General features: G+C 36.2%; 3 protein-coding genes across 8 annotated transcripts; 2 read left to right on the top strand and 1 right to left on the bottom strand.

Moving 5' to 3' along the window:
- Positions 1–2,041: 2,041 nt before the first annotated feature.
- Positions 2,042–7,835, top strand: LOC123874022 (PI-PLC X domain-containing protein 3). 6 transcript variants are annotated; one of them, XM_045919169.1, is made up of 7 exons: positions 2,042–2,319; positions 3,934–4,044; positions 4,566–4,728; positions 5,321–5,450; positions 6,030–6,188; positions 6,836–7,032; positions 7,530–7,835. In XM_045919169.1, the coding sequence occupies exons 1-7, from the start codon at positions 2,286–2,288 to the stop codon at positions 7,759–7,761; spliced, it is 1,026 nt and encodes a 341-aa protein (XP_045775125.1). In that variant the 5' UTR covers positions 2,042–2,285; the 3' UTR covers positions 7,762–7,835. The 6 variants fall into 6 exon arrangements, with proteins under 6 accessions (XP_045775125.1, XP_045775128.1, XP_045775126.1 ...); XM_045919172.1 differs by having other exon boundaries at positions 2,043–2,323; XM_045919170.1 differs by lacking the exon at positions 2,042–2,319 and adding an exon at positions 3,415–3,635.
- Positions 7,836–7,975: 140 nt separating this feature from the next.
- LOC123874024 lies at positions 7,976–15,056 on the bottom strand. The gene is made up of 7 exons (XM_045919176.1): positions 14,859–15,056; positions 13,923–14,046; positions 13,203–13,318; positions 12,254–12,356; positions 11,115–11,275; positions 10,487–10,647; positions 7,976–9,937 (listed from the first exon to the last, which is right to left on the bottom strand). Exons 1-7 carry the CDS (start codon positions 14,940–14,942, stop codon positions 8,044–8,046), a joined length of 2,643 nt encoding a protein of 880 aa, XP_045775132.1. The 5' UTR covers positions 14,943–15,056; the 3' UTR covers positions 7,976–8,043.
- A 1,022-nt stretch (positions 15,057–16,078) lies between these two features.
- On the top strand, positions 16,079–18,219 carry LOC123874023 (glyceraldehyde-3-phosphate dehydrogenase 2-like). The gene is made up of 2 exons (XM_045919175.1): positions 16,079–16,237; positions 17,008–18,219. The coding sequence occupies exon 2, from the start codon at positions 17,013–17,015 to the stop codon at positions 18,009–18,011; it is 999 nt and encodes a 332-aa protein (XP_045775131.1). The 5' UTR covers positions 16,079–16,237; positions 17,008–17,012; the 3' UTR covers positions 18,012–18,219.
- Positions 18,220–18,470: the final 251 nt, after the last annotated feature.

Raw genomic sequence — 18,470 nt, 5'->3', positions numbered from 1 at the left:
GATTCTAGGTTCTCTCATACGTTAGAGCGACACCTGTTTTTGTAATTATTAGTCTCCAAAAAAGGGAGTCACGGGCGCAAAGTATCCCTTTTCTCTGTTGAGCAAAACGGTACTCTATCAAGTACAGTCTCCTCCCTTGTCAGAATACGGCGGAACCCTCGGTGCGTGAGTCTGACTCGAGCTTGGCGGGTTTTTTTATATTACGTATCTACTTAGGTATAATTCCGTCCACTGTAAAGTTTCCAGATGTCTTGACTCTTGACGTAATTAATAGCTAACAAGTTTAGCAGGAATTGACTGGTATCTTAGTTGTAACGCTTGTGTTTACCATATCTGGGAGATAATTGACAACAAATTAAATATGATTTATCCAATAGGAAGCTTTGAACAACACACTCATTTGCTGACTAAGTACCTAACTTGTTGTTAGTGGCAATTGGCATGAGTGTAGGTTTGTATATTCAAAATTGTTTGGTTTTACAATTTTGAAATGTAAACCCATTACCTGCAGGTATTATTATTTACTAGCTGATGACCCGCGACTTCGTTTGCGTGGATGTAGGTTTTTAAAAAGTCCCGTAGGAACTCTTTAATTTTCCAGTACAAACTCAGGTATCACTTTAACCATGACATATGAATCATCATCAGTTAAATAATTGCATTGAATAATTGTTAAAGGCCTTGCATTTGATTAATTTAACGTTAATTTTTTGCATTAAGGCCAAACAAATGTGACCTCCAGGATTCGTTGCATCAACATTACATACTTACGCGGCTCTGCATTATTGTAGCAAATAATTTGGGGCATTATTTCCTGCACGAAAAACCGTGATGGCCTAGTGGTTAGGTTAGGAAGCAAAGGTTTCGTTAGATCGCGCGTCCAATCAGATCCCGGGCTAGCATAAGTTTTTCACAAATCTTACTTATGACGAACTATATTTTGTATTCAGGTTTGAATCCCGCCGCGAAAATATCTAAGAGCACATGAATTTCAGTAACTTATTTTTTTTTCAATAAATTAAGACGAAGTCGCGGGTTTGTCATCGTTATCACCATTGTCAACCGATGGATGCCGTGTTGGACATAGTCTCTTGTAGGGACTTCCACACGCCAAGGTCTCCGCGCAGCCTGAATTCAACGGCTCCCTATGACTCGTTTGATGTCGTTTGTCCCTGTTTGTGAAAAACCCTAAGCATAGCTTTCTCCATCGCCCGCTGAGTTAACTTAGAGACCCATAGTTAGCAATCATGACTCGAATCCGTAATTAGACATCATTGAGTGGCAACACGCACTATTCGAAGACAGCAAAGAAGAGTCTACAAGCACTAAAGAATTTAAGGCGAGAAGATATCTTGAAGCTTCCTGAACGCTGCGCGCTGCCCAACCGAGTTAATTTAGCTTATTTCTCGAAATAGAACCTACCAAGCTGGGTTACGTATGCTTATGCCCCAGGTAGTTATACATATACTCGTCTACAGTTCGACTCAATTAAGACTCAATGAAAGACTGGTCTTTAAGCACTGAGGAATTTTACAGTATCTAACACGCGGGCTAATACATTAGATAAAGTCATCAGGGTTTCCATATTTTTTATGAAGGAGGAAGGATCATCGACCCTTCTAGGCACACATACACACACACACACACACACACACACATACCTTAGAGTGAGATAATGAGAATTTAATTTAATTTTGCTCAGAAGATGGTCTTTTCCAAGCAATTTGGTCTGACTGGATTGGACTGAAACCAGTAGAAACTAATTAGCCGCCATCAACCAAAATACAAATAAACCAATTCTTTTACTAAAACCAGAAAAGCGAAACTGTACAAACCAGGTTAACGCACATTGAGGTAGTTACCTAGGAATGAATTTGCTTCGGTAAAAAAAATTCAAATACACGGTGTAACTTGAATGATTAGACAAATTCGACAAAAAAAAAAACAAGGTTATGCGAAATCATGTGGCGAAAAAAAGCGAAACTTTTATCCTTTCACCCAATCGCCTGAATATCCTGCATCAGTTGATTCAAAGTTCCGAAACAAAGCAATCGCGATTTAAGACAATAGCATCCATACTTTTTGCATTTATTAGGTACTTAATTTCGAGATTATTTGCACGCTGTATCGCACGCTCATTCGAAGTTAAGTCTCGGGTCAGATCTTACTTGATGCTTGTTGATTATTGCAACATTTAATTTGCTTGGACAAGATAACACAATATTTTATCAGTAATACCAGTGCCATTCTAAAAGGAAAATCGCTAGCGAATTGAATAAGAAAATATGGAAATTCAAATTATATTTCTTCTAGTCACAGGTCGGTGAGCTTTTTTTGTTATTTTTTTGCGGTGTTTCTGTCTTTTTTTATCAAGTTGTGATTACTCATTGTAGTAAAGCACCAGCGATATAAATCCATGTCTTTAAAACGGACTTACCTGCGGACTTATATGCCTGCTGGATAAAGTTTTAATAGTGCGTAAAAAATTTTGGTAACTTATTTTATATGATCAGTAGGCGATGGCGTTTCCAACGAAACAATTCGCAAGCCAAGAGACATTAGGTTAAATCCTTGGGTTAAATCGTGTTTGAATCGTACCGTACGCGTTACCTTTAGGTATAAATATCTGTGCGAATCTCTACGTGCTAGTATAAAATAAAGTCGCTTCTTTTGATGTAGTTTTGACCAGATAATGATTCAGTGATTCAAGAGGAAAGATTACACTTTCTTCTATTCTGCACGTATAGTTTAATATTGTTTTGAAAGACGATAAAATGTTCAAAATATCCCGTGCGAAGCCGGGGCGTGTCATTAGTATTTATCTTAAGCCATCTAAAGTTTTAGGACGGTAGATAACTAGTTAGGTAGATCTATCTTAATATTAGTTTATTTTTAATGCTAGTTAGTGTAGTTAGGCCTTAATGCTGTGCTTAATGTTCATCTTCTTCGTTTTTTGTTTGGTGCCTTTTGTGTTTTTTTAACTCTCATTTATTTATTTTTCCCATTTTATCCTATTTTTAAACAATAAACAATAAAATAACAAAAACAACAGAAAAAATAACAGAAACACAGAAAAAATAACAGAAACAACAGAAAAAATAACAGAAACACAGAAAAATAACAGAAACATAGAAAAAATAACAGAAACACAGAAAAAATAACAGAAACAACATAAAATAAAATAACATCAACAACAAAATCAATAAATAAATAACAGAAATAAAATAACATAAACAACAAAAAACTAAAGTAACGTTTATTATTAGTTTTTTTGTGTTTATTATTAGTGCCAATTTCTAAGTACTTCCCCAGTGTCAAGTACTTATTCATTGGAATTAATTAAAAAACGCTATTGTTATTGTCATGTTGACGTTGACAACGTCTTTACAAATGACTTTGACGTTTAACTTGACAGTTGGACACTAAACAAGTCAACAACAAAACTGAAAACATTCCGGTTATTCTTTGGGTTGGATTTTGAAAATTACAATTTTTGTATATAACAAATAATAATTATTTGAGTGAAATAATGAGCTTTTAAGTAATATATTAGCTACAGCCCAAGTAGTTTGCAAGTCTTCATATAGTTCTATTTTATACTTAGTTATCTAACTGGTTGATCTTTAACAAAACAGGTAAATACAATCATATTTCTACGAGATAAATGCGTATATATTTTTAGAACAAAGGGCCTTCGTCCTCTCAAACTAGCACGCCGCAGTACGATGACGTGAGATGGTTAATTTATTCGGTGCTTTGTGTACAGTTACTGTCTCGTATCCTAGTTACTGCGAGTATAATTTGGGTTTAAAGGTATTTCGTAACTTGAATATCTTCTAAAAGGTACTTTATATTCTCTGTTTATAGCAGTTTGTTAAAATAAGAAATTTAATTTAAAGAACATTGATTGACATATAAATTGGTTGTTTACAGGTGCAATAATGAGTGAAAATGGATCTGCACAAAGTATTGATCTTGAAAACTGGATGAGAGATCTGCCAGAACAATTAAAGTACATTCCACTTATTTATTTAGCCATACCAGGTATAATAATTAATTTCTTTTACTTGGTCATTCAAGTAAATTCTGACTACAATACCCTTTAGAACAGAGCTTTATACTATTTGTGTACCTATTAAATTGACTAGCTTTGTTAAAATTAGTTTTTACAACTCCAAGATGCAAGCCATATCTGTAAAAAGATCTAGCAGTAGAGTTGTCAAAGGGTTTAAAAGATAGACACACTTGCAGTTAATTAGTAGTACAGATATCTAGAAGTATAGAGACAGATAAATCAATCAGCCAATGTACCAAAAATAATGAACCTAGTAGTGCCATGCGACATAAAAGGACTCAAAGAATTTGTTTAAAACTCCAATGTAACAACCCTGCAGACTCTGAAACTCATAGAAACTTGTGTGAACTGATAAGATTGATTGAATGTTTGTCATGTAGCAATGAAAGGGTATATGGCACTAACTAAGGGTCTATGGTCATATATCACGTCGATTTATCAAACATGATGTGAATAATGTGGTAAAATATGAATCATATCTAATTTTCAGGCAGTCATGATTCAATGACATATGGGATAACGAGAAACAGTAGCCTAGCGCCTGACGCAGAGCCCATACTAAAGAAACTGTACCCATTATTCAAAGGTACGATTTTACGATGGACAATAACACAGGCCTTTGATGCCTTACAGCAACTTCTCATTGGCATTAGGTACTTCATTCACTGTCTAACTCTAAACACATAAAAACTATTCACATTCGGCATCCTGCATGGGATTCACGTGATTTGGACCAAAGCTTTAAGAAAAAGTTAGATAGAAAATGGGCAATAAAGTAGCATTTCTGCAAAACCAGTTTAAAATATGTTAGTCATACCATTATACGATTGTGTGATGCATAAACTTTAACACTGAACTGGCTCCGGTTTTCTGAAAATTTCATTTAAATAATATTATTTACATTGCTCTGTCCATTTTTTTCTTTTAATCTGTGTCTTATATCTTATATTAAAGTTTATTATTTTAAAACAAAAATTAATGCAAAGAAGATATCAGTAAACAAAGCACTCTAAAAATATTATAATATTTTGCTTCATTTTGAACTGAATCATATTATGAAAAACCTAATGCTTTAAAGTAGTTTTCATTTTGATGTTATCAGTAATTTTTGCTGTAGATTTTTACTCTGGGTGTTAGTATTATCAATTAGGGATCACCACAGGAGTGTATAACAGTTTTTTTATTTTTTTTATTTGTGTCGTACATAAACTTTAGATTTGTATAGAACAGAGTATTACTTTCCAGGTACTTAGATCTGAGACTAGCAACCAAAACGGGTGTAGACCAATTCTTTTTCACTCATGGGATGTATGCAGATGAGATATCTAAACCACTTCAACAAGTCAAGGACTTTGTTGATCAGCATCCTCATGAAGTAAGTTTTTCACTTTGAGTTTTGTTAAAAATAAAAATAGCGAGCAAACAAACAGTGTCACTTGACGTTAAGTGATTACTGCCATCTATGACCATATATTATAGCACCAGAAGAACTGCCAATGTGGGCTGTTCAGGAATTTGTCATTAACTAACATGAGAATAGATAGTTAACATTTCTTAATGACTAACTTGGACTCTCTTATACTAATTTATTGATAAACTACCAGACCTTAATTCTATGTTATAACGAAATCTGCATGTAAAGTTTCCTAAATCTGCAGTTGCTGTACCTACTCCTATAATTGTGCAGAGAATATTAAAATGATAAGGCGCTTTTTCAAAAGAATATGTTTACCATGCCTTATGTTTCTTCTGTATCCTTTGTTGGATCCAGATATCAAACAACCATTTTTTTTAAATTAATTTTCAACAAGTATTGGTTTCTTAGTGTAAAAAGTAAAAACAAGATATACTTAACTTTTAGTCTTTTATTGCAACTATATTACCACATACACCCTGTGTACACTTTTGGTTAAAATTTTGTTTACGAAACTGATTGGAGTGTAAATTGTTTCAGGTGGTTATACTAGATTTCCAACATTTCTATGGATTCACCTCTGAAGACCACCAGAAGCTCATTAGATATGTGCTCAACTTATTTGGCCCTCAACTCGTTCCAAGGCAGCCTGATTTAAATGGCGTCACACTCAACTCTCTGTATAGATTACGACAACAGGTGATTATACTTCTGAAGCCATTTTACTTGACTACAGTGTCATTATATTGGGTAGGTATTTGGGTAGGACCTTACCGGCAATGCTGTGCCGCCAAACGATTTAGCGTTCCGGTACGTTGCCACGTAGTAACCGATCCAGGGATATGGGTTTAAGGAAACAGCCATACCCGCCCGATTCCATGTTAGACTACATCATTACTTACCATCAGGTGAGATCGCAGCCAAGGGCTAACTAGTATCGTAATTAAAAATCTTACACAGAATCTATCTGCGCATGGGTATGCGCAGTATGATTCTGTGCAATACAACCATACGAGTATGGTTGTATTGCTCTTGCCTAAAATCCGCGAAACAAATGAAAATCCATACTAATAATATTATAAATGCGAAAGTGTGCCTGTCTGTCTATCTGCTACGTTTTCACGGCCCAACCGCTTAACCGATTTTAATGAAATTTAGTATAGACTTGGGATACATCCCCAGGAAGGACATAGGCTACTTTTTATCCCGGACAAACAAAGAGGTCCTAAAGGATTTAAAAAAATTGAAATCCACGCGGGCGAAACCGCAGGCATCCCCTAGTGAATATAAAATATGAAATATCGTTTGGTTACAAATGTTATTGAATAACTTGTTGCCAACTTCAGGTAATAGTTGTGTACCGACACCCGTCAGTACTTTCGACTGGGGAGTTCTGGCAACCGCAAATGCTGCCGTCACCCTGGCCTCAGCAGGACAGCATCCGGGGTCTGCTGGACTTCCTCAAGAACGTCAAGCGTCATCCTGGCATGGGATTTGTGCATCAAGCCGTTTTAACGCCTACGCCTGGGTTTATTATATTTAGGTGAGCAGATTTGCTATTCCATACTTCTATTCCAAGTGTCTAAGTTTTAGATAAGTATTAAGTTAGAAATGATGATAGCCTAGTGATTAAGTGACTTCGGCCTCCTGTTTGGGGAGTCCAGGGTTTGATCTTGGGCAAGAACCTCTCAAAGTTATCACTTGCTTTTATAGTGAAGGAAAAAATCGTGAAGAAACTTCATGCCTGCGAGTTTTTATAGTTTTCTCAAAGGTGTATTTTAAAAAAAAACTTACAAACGTCTCTGACATCACGTCAGAGGTAGCAGCCGTCTCTTGTATTAGTGACAAGAGTTTAAAAAAACCTATAAGTGTAAGGTCCTGGGTTCGGTTCTCGGTGGAGCTAATTGGAGAATCCATAATTTCCAAAGTATCTGGCACAAGGACCTCTTAACGCCCAAAAACGTCCACCAAGCGATTTAACGCACAAGCAATCCAAATGATTCTTTGTGCGATTTCTTGATTAAACTATTGAATTTTCAGATGGATATCCAATCTACGTGAGCGATGTGCTAAGCCCGTCAAGAACGAGATTTATCCGAAACTAGCGGAGTTCACTCCGGGAAGGCCTGCAGACCAAAACGGACCCACTCCAGTCAATGTCATCATTGCCGATTTTGTTGAAATGGACAACTCCATATTCTCCAAATCAGTCATTCAACTTAATATGAAATTAATAAGAAATTCAGATTCCATAACACATAGCTACGGGTAAGAGTAATGACTAATGACGAAATCTCATTAGTATTAATTTTTCTTTATTTGTTAAGTTTGTTCCCATACGAAACATTTGTACCTGCATTATCATTCTTTTACAATTTACTCATACATATATAATAGTTGTTAAGGGTTTTTTTTATTTTTATACAAACTGTTTTATGTTGCCAGGGTTTATTTTATAAACGAAATATAGTGTAATTAAAAGTGCCTTAAAAATTGAAATTAAATAATTTTTAATATAAACTTCGCTTTTATAATTGCCAGTAATGTTTATGCTTTAGTTTTGCGATCCAAACACATTATTACAAAATTCATCTAATTTTAACCTCTCACACAAATCTTTAAAGGACCACTTTTTCTTTCTTATATTTTCATCATTATAGTTCAACGCGGAGAATAATTTATCAGACATTTCGTCAGATATCTCAATAATTCTGCAGATCTTGTCCAAACGGGCCATTTCTTCCGCGGAACTTGTCAAGTCTTTAATATCAATAACTTGAGAGGTCTTTTCATTGAGTTGGAATGAGTTTTCTGAATCTGTACCACTAGCACTGTCTATTTTGTCGTAAATGTCTAAGCTTTTATTGGCCTCCCCGTTGCTTATCGTAGTGTTCGTATTCACGAGACTTGGACTACGCGTTTTGTCTTCCAGTGCTTCTGGGATCAGTATCTTCATTATACCTTCTATTATTTTCTTCAGTTTTTCATCCCTTTTAGTAATTTTACCATCCTCAGGTTTAGAGGATTCTGGTTTAGTATACGTTACTGTTAATTCTGTATTATTTAAGTCACGCTTAGATGATATTTTGTCGTCTTTATTGGTCAAGATCATGTCTGAACAATTTTTTTGACTTATTTCCTTTTTTACCTCGTCATGCTGAAAATCATGTTGATTTAATTTCTCAGTGAGAATATCAGAACTTCCGAGATCAGCTTTATTATCAAAGGACTCTGTTTTATTAGGATTTATGTTATTATTGATCAATTTAGAAGTTGTCTGTGGATTACACATTGTTTTCCCCAGATTTTGTTGATTAACCAACTCTTCATTCGCTCTTGAAGAATCAACTTCTTCTTCACCTTCACTGTCTGACAGAGTTAAGGATTTTTTGCCCGGGGTTTTAGAACTGAAGCATATAATATTTTCATTGCATTTAGATTCCAAGTACTGATTTTGTTTCTTACATTCTGCGTTAGATAAATCATAGAACTCACTAGTATTCTTAACCATTGAAATGTCGGCGTTTTCTTTATTGTGCGTTGTAAAGAGATCTTCATTATCATTACTAAAACTTGTTTGGGGTACATCAGTTTTGCCATCGGTAGGTAAAGTAGCTCGTGTATTGTAGGATTTCTGTTTCGTATTTTCCTTCCCTACTTCATTTTCAAGTTTCTCTTTTAAAATATTTATTTTACATTTATTTTTGTTTGGTTTGTTTAATAAGTTCTCAGTCATATCCACCATTTTGGAAAACTCCTTTTTTACTTCTTCCAAGCGTTCTCTAGTGTCTTGGTAATTATTGTTTTGGATATATGTTGGTCCCAACAAGACACAGCTTTGGAAAAACGAATTCGTATTTTCTTTTATCAGAGGCGTTGAGACTTGTACTTCATCGTTCCACACTTTGAAAATATCGTTACTTTTTTTAGTTTCCCGTAAAGCTAATTGATTAGATCCTGAATTTCGAAGTGATGCAGCCTTTTCATAAGTCACTTGCCTCTGTAGTGACTTGGCTTTAAAACCAGTGCCTTTTGACGAACTAAATAATATTTTTGGATTACTTGGCATGTAACAATTAGAAACGATATATTCTTTACTGAAATCTGGAACAACTTTTCTTTGAATCGTCTGATTTGAACAAACAATGCGATCAAAAGGAATTTTGGTCGTCAACGCTAACTTGCAATGATTTTCCTCAAAATATTTTATAGAATCAACTACCCGACATGCGTAAGAGTATTCGTTCTCGTACCAGCAAATCAGTTTAAAGAACTTAGGATTCAATTGTAAACTTGAATTAGCATCGAAGATACAAGAGTTTTTGTCGCTCAAAAAGTCCGACGACACCTCTTGGTCTTTAGATATTTTTATAATATTTGTCATGGTTGATTTACTTTCTGTTTCGATGCACTTGATAATATCTTGTATCGTTGTATCTTTAGTCAACCTGAAATATTTTTGCTTTATTAATATGTACCTACTAATAATAATCAAACTCACAGTTTTACTTGCGACGTCTCGTCGGTTTCGGGTTTAGGCTTTTGCGTTTTCATGTCAATCGTGGTTTTGCACAATCAGCTAATCGGATAAATTATTTTGAGACTAGCCCTTATGGGCGTCGCGCAAGAGTGGCACCGATGTGTGTATAAGGGATTTCGGAACTTCCTAATATACGCTGAGGGTGGCTACCGACAGGGTTTTATTTCAGTAGGTAAAAATCTTGCATAACTCGATATCTTTCTTAGGAAGCCGGGTATCTTAAGAATTTATTTACCAAAACCAAGGTGACTATAGAGCGTTTCAACGAATAGTTCCTACGGCGTTATGTTGGCTCCCCTATCTGTCTAAGTCATTGGCACCATATTGGCATGAGAAGACGCAGATTTTGTTTATTTTCATTTGATTTTCATTTCATTCATTCATGAAAATCAAATGAAAATAAACAAAATCTGCGTCTTCTCATGCCGTACGTTATAGGTTATTACATACGACTCACCGCACAGTGATGTCGAGTACGGAAACATTGACGATGGGAACTCTAAACGCCAACCCTGTGAGTTTGTCCTTCACTGTTGGTATGATCTTGCCGAGGGCCCTGCAAGCGCCCGTGGCCGCGGGGATTATGTTCTGGTGGATGCTTCTATGGTCGCGCCAATGCTGGGTTGAAAAATTCACGGCTGATAAAGATTCCAGAATCAATAAAATTTTATTGTATTCCTACCGATGGTTACTATTAAGAATGTTTATTCTTATGGAGCTTATGGAGTCATGAGTGTCTAGCCACCAGTACAACTTTGATAGCTTATATCTCGGAAATGTGACTGGAAGATTTTGTCTCATACAATACTTGTTTGTATTGATGAATGCAGGTTTTATGCGTGGTCGCTATTTGAAAAGAAGAAAAATGGCGGACGTATAGATAGATTAGGCTCCATACTAAAATATTGATTATAAAAAATAACAAAAGTACTGAACAGTTGCAAATAGCACACATTTTACGAATCCCCTATCCACCAAAGTGAAAATGGGCAAAGATATTATATTTAACAGACCAATCAGATTTTTCATTTCTACTGAATACATCCCTGCTTCGCTATCGGGTCTTAGATTTTGTGAACGTATACCTTTCCCTTCAAACACAACCCGTCCAAGGGTTTCAAAGATGGCGTCATAGCGTGTATGCTGGTAATGAACCCCTCTGCCACTCCGTACTTGTCCTCCAGGATCTTGACAATTGGCGCCAGACAGTACAACGTGCTAGATGCACAGGATACCACTTTTTGATCTAAGGAGTAGGCCAAGATATTTTTCTATAGATAAATTTCAAAATAATGGTTTGCTTAAAGTTTCTACTTATATCATGAGTGATTTCCATCATAAGTGTAGATTGTTAAGGGCTATACTCACGTATTTACTCGATATAAGCCCGACTAGTTTCACGACGCGCAGTGAGCTGAATCCCTATAAAAAAGACCCCGGATGGGTTCGAAACTAGTCGCACTCACATCGACTTAATACGTGAATCGTGAGAATAGCCGTAACAATCTATACTACTTAGTACTTATGTCACATAATAATAAAATAGGCATACAAGCATTATGGTACGTACGGTTACATGGGCAATTTTTTAAGCAATTGTAGCATCAAATTTTGGTACTTAACCCTGAAAAGTATTTTGTCCATATACGCAACCTTTTTTTTACTATTATTTAAAAGCATGCGCTTGATGCAATCACACCAAATAGTTAGTGATGATGCAGCCTAAGGCGGAACGCGCCTGCCTAGAAGATACCTATTCCTAGGTAGGTATATTCACCCTAACAAAAACCTAACTTCAGATACCTACCCATATCGATATTTTGAACGTTTTCAACTGTTGTTTTGAACTTTGTCTTTGCCCCTTCCAAAGTTTTTTAATACATTGACGTCGAAACGTAATGTGATAATTTTTTTTTTAATCTACTTATGACGGTACGAATATGTTTTCTCTCACAATTGACCTGTGACCTATTGAATAATCTCTGAATTATTATATAAACAATTTGCATGATAAAAAAAACAAAAGTTAAAAAAATTAAGGATTTGTAAACACTGATCGCCAAGTTCAACAACCTCTACAAAAGGACCAAGAGGTCAAAAACGGTGATAGGTCCAGTGGTTAAGATGTCGGCCTCCTATTCGAGGGGACTGGGATTCGATTCCCGAGCTCTAACTTTTCGGTCTTATAATGTTCGGACTTATTATGTAGTATAGTAGTAGGTACCTGCATTGATTTGCTCCTCATTCACTCCCAATATCAGCATGGGAACGTCAACCGTGGGTGCTGTAACTATTACCCTTTTGACACTCTTATTCGCCAGGTGACCCTGAAAAGGAAAGGGAAGGAGGAAAGCCTGTTTATGAGTATTCTTCGGTAGGACGGTAAAAATCGTTTAAGCGGATGGACTGTGAAAAGCTAGCAGACAGACAGTCACACTTTTGCATTTCTAACATTATGTTACAGGTATCTATGGATGGATTTAGATTGCGAAGGTAGAAATGAAGAAAAATAAACAATATGGCATAATTTTATTTTAATACTAGCTGATGCCCGCAGCTTCGCCCGCGTGGATTGGTCAGATCCCCTGCAGCATCAGGATTGAGGAGTTGGACTCCAAATTTTTAATGAAACAATGTCGCAAAGTTCCTCTATCGATTAAAAAAGAAATGACGCAAATCGGTTCAGAAATCTCGGAGATTTCGGTGTACATAGGTAGAAAAACACAACTCCCTTTTTAAAAGTCGGTTAAAAAAGTAGCCTATTTTACGCCCTGGTCAATCCTCTACTTGCCTGTGAAAGTCCCGTCAAAATCGGTTCAGCCGTTCCAAAGATTAGCCTTTTCAAACAGACAGACAGACAGACAGACAGACAGACAGACAGACAGACAAAAATTTTAAAAACGTGTGATTCAGTTATGGTATCGTTCAAATAACCATATGAGCTTAATATGAGGTAGTTATTTCGAAATTACAGACAGACACTCCAATTTTATTTATTAGTATAGATGTCTGAGGCAGAAACTTTGATTGATGAACAAAAAGAGTTGGCCATGCTATATTATGGACTCGGTGATCGGATGAAAGTTGCATTTGTCTCAATTCTGTTAATTACATTATTTACTCATAAGTATATGCGTATTTTTAGTGGTAAAAAAATATTAGGAAAGGTATACCAATGCCTTTTCGAGGTTAGTGAACATTCCAGAAGCTTCCACCACATAGTGCACGTCAGCGGACTGCCACGGTATGCTCGAAGGGAGTTTTTCGCTAAACACCTTAATTTTCTTATCTGTTGAGTAAGTTATGGCACAGTATACTAATTAATTACAGTGGTTAATTGGTATACCTAGATGGTCTATTTCACGAAGACCGTTTGGCTATTTTTGTGTTTGGCATATTATTGTAAATTGAATATATGTACTTGAAAAGAGCAACCGCCGAGTTTCTTGCTGGTTCTTCTCGGTAGGAACGGCATTCCGAACCAGTGGTAGATTTTTTGACGATTCAAAAGTACTTGTAAAAGTTTAAGCACACAAATACTGACGCATTTTTTTTATCGTTACACTCGCTACTACAACCAAGGGTGAGTGGTCATCGTGAAATAGAACATCTAAATTCTATACCTAAGCAGAAATAATTTATTAAAATTAAACTTATGGACGGCCACTTGATTTGCGTGTATTTAGGATTACATTTTGAAATCCTGTTGGAGCTCTGATTTTTCCGGGTAAAAAGTACCTATCCTACGTCCATCTCCAGGTTGCAGCTAAGTATCTTTGTGCCAAAATTCGTCAACATGGGTTCAAAGAGTGTCCATAAGATTTTAAAAAACCTGAATTCCAACGAAGGGGGGTATCATCTAGTTTGCCTTGGATTGAATAAAATGTGAATACCGTCTATACAAATTTCATTATCTGAGAACGAAACATCGCTTTTGAATTTTCCATGTGTTGAATCAAACTTAATTAGATAGCAAATGTATTCGATGTCGACTGCGGGATCGTTTATAGCTGATACCTGAAAGAACAAAGCTTATCTATAAATATGACTTTTCTATAAATATCTAGGTAAGTACCTATAGTACGTGACAGGTTGAGATAGCAATCGGGGTATGGCAGGGTGACGCCCCGCACACCCGCAGCGGATTAGTGCGGGGGCTGTGCGGGTGTGCACGACGTCCTCACCCCGGTTGCCATATTGTCAACTTTTCGCGCACTATAGGTAGGTAAGTACCTAATACATATAATTTTTTGATGACCAACGAATAGGCGTATTTCACTATTTCCGTACTCAATAAGTCTCTCAGTGAGAGATGAATACCTAAGGTAGCTTTCCTAACGACAAGCTCATAATATATTAGCCATGGCGTAAGCGACGCGATAGAAAAGCGTCTCTCATTGAGACTTATTGACTACAGAAAGAGAAATAGGTACGTGACCAGTAGCCAGTGGTTGTGGTAACATTGATACCTTTGTATCTTAAGACGATGCAGTCCAAGATGGAAGCATACCATCAGTTTCTACCCGGTACAGTGGTACGCTAAATAGCTTGACGGCTCGCCTTTGTGAGTAAGGTGGTAACTAACCACGACTTATTCCCCTCACGATGAACGAGATAAAATGCCTATGAAGCAACATCAGGAGCAGAGCCAATTTACTGACCGAGTAACAAAAAGCACGATTTGTGTCGGTATATAGATTCAGAGATTTACTAGTCAGGTTGAAAATGGGGTGAACCATTCATTCAACCCATTCTACGAGGTAGGTATTGCACGCTCTGCAGTCTACATAATAAGTACACGACATCTCGCTGGCTCCTTGTAAACTTACCTCTAAATCTTTATTTTGGAAACAAGTTCTAAAAATTACTCTGCCAATACGGCCAAATCCATTTATACCCACTCTGACTACCATTCTTACAATAACAATATTAATCATACTATAATTTGATTGATCAATCTATTGTTCAATTAATGTTTTTTTACCGTCGTCGGTCGCAATGGCAATATCATTTTGAATTTGGCGCGTCTATGCCATTTTATGCAAAGCGACTATAGACAAAAATTGAACTTTTGTTAAGAATGATAGGCAAAGGTCCAGCCTCTTGACTCTCCGAAATAGTTTATTATTTTATAAAAAATGTTTAATATGAATAGTACTATTATTTAATTTAGGATAAATAAATTGTAGTTACGTTATAGAATTATAAAATTATTATCATCTCTACTCTATAAATTGTTCTTATAATCGATGGAATATCATAGAATATAAAAACATTAGACACGCCTCTCCTACAATAATTTAGGCAACAATCTATTTTGAGTCTTCAGTCTTCTCAAGGAGGAGAAGAAATAAAATATTAAAATATATGTATAGTCATATTAATGATTCATGATTTAGTTCTTTACTATGTCTTAATCACAGATATCTCTAGATAAGCAACTCGCGTGGCTATTAAGTCCCTCTCGCTCGGAGAGGTAACTACTTAAAATGTGAAAAGTTATTTTTTCTACGTCACATTCACTTCGGCTGTTGTAGCCTAGTATGGTCTATACTGCAACCACAATAAGTTCAAAAAGAAAATTGTATTCAATTTTCAACACAAATCAATTATTTCTTTAAAATAGTTACTACTTGAGTCAACATAACCTCACTTCGTGTTGTTTGTATGACATACAAAATACATTTCGACAAACAAAAAACTGGCCACGGAGATAAGGACACAAAAATTATCATTCATCACGTTCTGATAAGGGTTTAAATGCATAAAGAGTAAGAGTCATAATAGGGTACCTTGTTTAAATGCTCCCCGTGGAAAGGATAACACTAGATTTAGACTTGTCAATTTAGTTTAGTTTAAAGATTAATTAAGTAGTTACCTAGTTACTTACTTAACTAGTTAGTTAGGTATATTTTTTGCGATGCGATTTCATTGCGATTCTTTCAAATTAGTTACGATTCAATTTGTGAATTCCTAAGTAACTAGATTCATTAATCACTATACAGACCGTACTCGTCGTGATTTGTAATAGGTAATCTAAGAAGTGCTATTTTTGTGCCTGTAACCTTCTGGTGGTACTGTTATCTTTGACAAAGTATTCTATTTTGTCTATTTCAAGTTTGTGATTTGTCCTTCATCTGACATTTCATTTTTCCATCTTGCGGGTGTGAGACGTGTGTGATTTCATATTTCAATTCAACTTATTCCGGTAAGAATTTTGTTTAAATGAATATATTTGTTGTTATCTAAAACGATTATGTTAATTTTGCCCTGTATCTTTTAAATATCATGGTAATTAAACCATAGTTTAGCGTAAATTACACCATTATTTCGAGACAGTATGTGTGGCACCTACGTGCCGTGTCCGGCGTTTTTCTGTATTTTATGGTAAACTACTATGGTGAAGACATTGAGATAATATTTGCGATATATTTTGGTCCTAGTATAGACCACTGGCCCTTTAATCTCTAGTAAGCTGTTATTTGATGTGATTTGAAATGACCTTAGTTTGACCTCCAATACCGGTACATTCATAGGGTGGAATAAAAGAGATAATATTCGGTACCTAATTCCTATAGGCTATATAGACACTGATTGTAATGTTGCTTTCTCTATTTAAGAACACAAATTTAGATTTCTTTTGTGTTCTTGTAAAGACCTGTTATTGGAATTGGTGATTGTGTCAATTATTATATTATTAGACTTAATTTTGACCTTCAGATATAAAGTCCTTAATAAAACTTAATGATGTAATATTATTTACCTAATAAATTAATATCACCAATAAGATAAAATAGTTTTCAGGCAATAATGATAAAAACTAATAGGTACCAGCTGATTTTAGCAACTGAATAGCTCTTATTGAATACTGCACCTACTGAATCTCAACTTGAGTCAACATTGCTATTAAACAAGCAATTATTTTGTAACCTTGACATTGTACAAAATATCTGACAAAAACTTATTATCTTGTTTCAGCAAACATGTCCAAGATTGGTATCAACGGTTTTGGCCGTATCGGCCGCCTGGTTCTTCGTGCTTCCATTGAGAAAGGCGCACAGGTTGTCGCCATCAATGACCCCTTCATTGGCTTGGACTACATGGTCTACATGTTCAAGTATGACTCCACTCACGGGCGCTTCAAGGGCACAGTAGAATCTGCTGACGGCAACCTCATTGTTAATGGCAACAAAATTGCTGTCTTCTCTGAAAGGGACCCCAAGGCCATCCCCTGGGGCAAGGCTGGAGCTGAATATGTTGTAGAATCCACCGGTGTCTTCACCACAATAGACAAGGCTTCCGCTCACTTGGAAGGTGGTGCCAAGAAAGTCATCATCTCTGCACCCAGTGCTGACGCACCCATGTTTGTCGTCGGTGTCAACTTAGAAGCCTATGATCCATCCTACAAAGTCATCTCCAATGCCTCTTGCACAACCAACTGCTTGGCTCCACTCGCCAAGGTCATCCATGACAACTTTGAAATAATTGAAGGTCTCATGACTACTGTTCACGCTACAACCGCAACCCAGAAGACAGTGGATGGACCCTCTGGCAAGCTGTGGCGTGACGGCCGTGGCGCCCAACAGAACATCATTCCTGCTTCCACCGGTGCAGCCAAAGCTGTGGGTAAGGTCATTCCTGCACTCAATGGAAAACTGACGGGTATGGCATTCCGTGTACCAGTAGCCAATGTATCAGTAGTGGACCTGACGGTACGCCTGGGCAAGCCTGCTAGCTACGACGCCATCAAGCAGAAAGTCAAGGAAGCTGCACAAGGTCCTCTTAAGGGAATTCTGGGGTACACCGAAGACCAAGTTGTATCGTCTGACTTTATTGGTGACTCTCATTCATCCATCTTTGACGCTGCTGCGGGTATCTCTCTCAATGACAACTTTGTCAAACTTATCAGCTGGTACGACAATGAGTATGGCTATTCCAGCCGTGTCATTGACCTCATCAAGTACATCCAGACCAAGGATTAATTTAGAACAAGAGATACAATACTGTCGAGATTAACGACGCTTATATGTTAAGTTTAAGTGTAGCTGTGTATTATTCAAAATTGTGTTTAATAAACTACTTTGATAGTAGTGATATGCTTGTGTAATTCTATTTAAAGTGTAAATGTGTAAAAGAAATGCTGTTAATTAAAGTACCTAATTAAAAGTTCTTACAAGAGCACTAACTCTCTTAGCGACTATTTATTTTTATTTCACTTCCCTTTGCATATTTATATCAATTTTTTATACCACATTAATTATTTACCACATTTATTTTCTTAAATTACTGTAAGGTTTTGTTATCTATACTAATAAAATAAATAAAATTGGAGTGTCTGTCTGTAATTTCGAAATAACTACCTCATATTAAGCTCATATGGTTATTTGAACGATACCAACACTGAATCACACGTTTTTAAAATCTTTGTCTGTCTGTCTGTC

This window comes from Maniola jurtina, chromosome 17 (assembly GCF_905333055.1).
Source record: "Maniola jurtina chromosome 17, ilManJurt1.1, whole genome shotgun sequence".
Taxonomy (NCBI): Eukaryota; Metazoa; Arthropoda; class Insecta; order Lepidoptera; family Nymphalidae; genus Maniola; species Maniola jurtina.
Note: the sequence above shows the minus strand (reverse complement) of the source record. Positions and strands in the feature narration are given on the sequence as shown.

What these genes read in the sequence shown, in the direction of transcription:
- LOC123874022 (XM_045919169.1), top strand. Translation starts at nt 2,286, where the DNA reads ATGGAAATTCAAATTATATTTCTTCTAGTCACAG. An exon ending in TATATTTCTTCTAGTCACAG is followed by an intron (nt 2,320 to 3,933) that starts GTCGGTGAGCTT and finishes GGTTGTTTACAG; the next exon opens with GTGCAATAATGAGTGAAAAT. An exon ending in CAACTTCTCATTGGCATTAG is followed by an intron (nt 4,729 to 5,320) that starts GTACTTCATTCA and finishes ATTACTTTCCAG; the next exon opens with GTACTTAGATCTGAGACTAG.
- LOC123874024 (XM_045919176.1), bottom strand. Translation starts at nt 14,942, where the DNA reads ATGGTAGTCAGAGTGGGTATAAATGGATTTGGCCGTATTGGCAGAGTA. An exon ending in TAATGAAATTTGTATAGACG is followed by an intron (nt 13,319 to 13,922) that starts GTATTCACATTT and finishes CTTACTCAACAG; the next exon opens with ATAAGAAAATTAAGGTGTTT. An exon ending in GTACTCGACATCACTGTGCG is followed by an intron (nt 9,938 to 10,486) that starts GTGAGTCGTATG and finishes AAAATATTTCAG; the next exon opens with GTTGACTAAAGATACAACGA.
- LOC123874023 (XM_045919175.1), top strand. Translation starts at nt 17,013, where the DNA reads ATGTCCAAGATTGGTATCAACGGTTTTGGCCGTATCGGCCGCCTGGTT.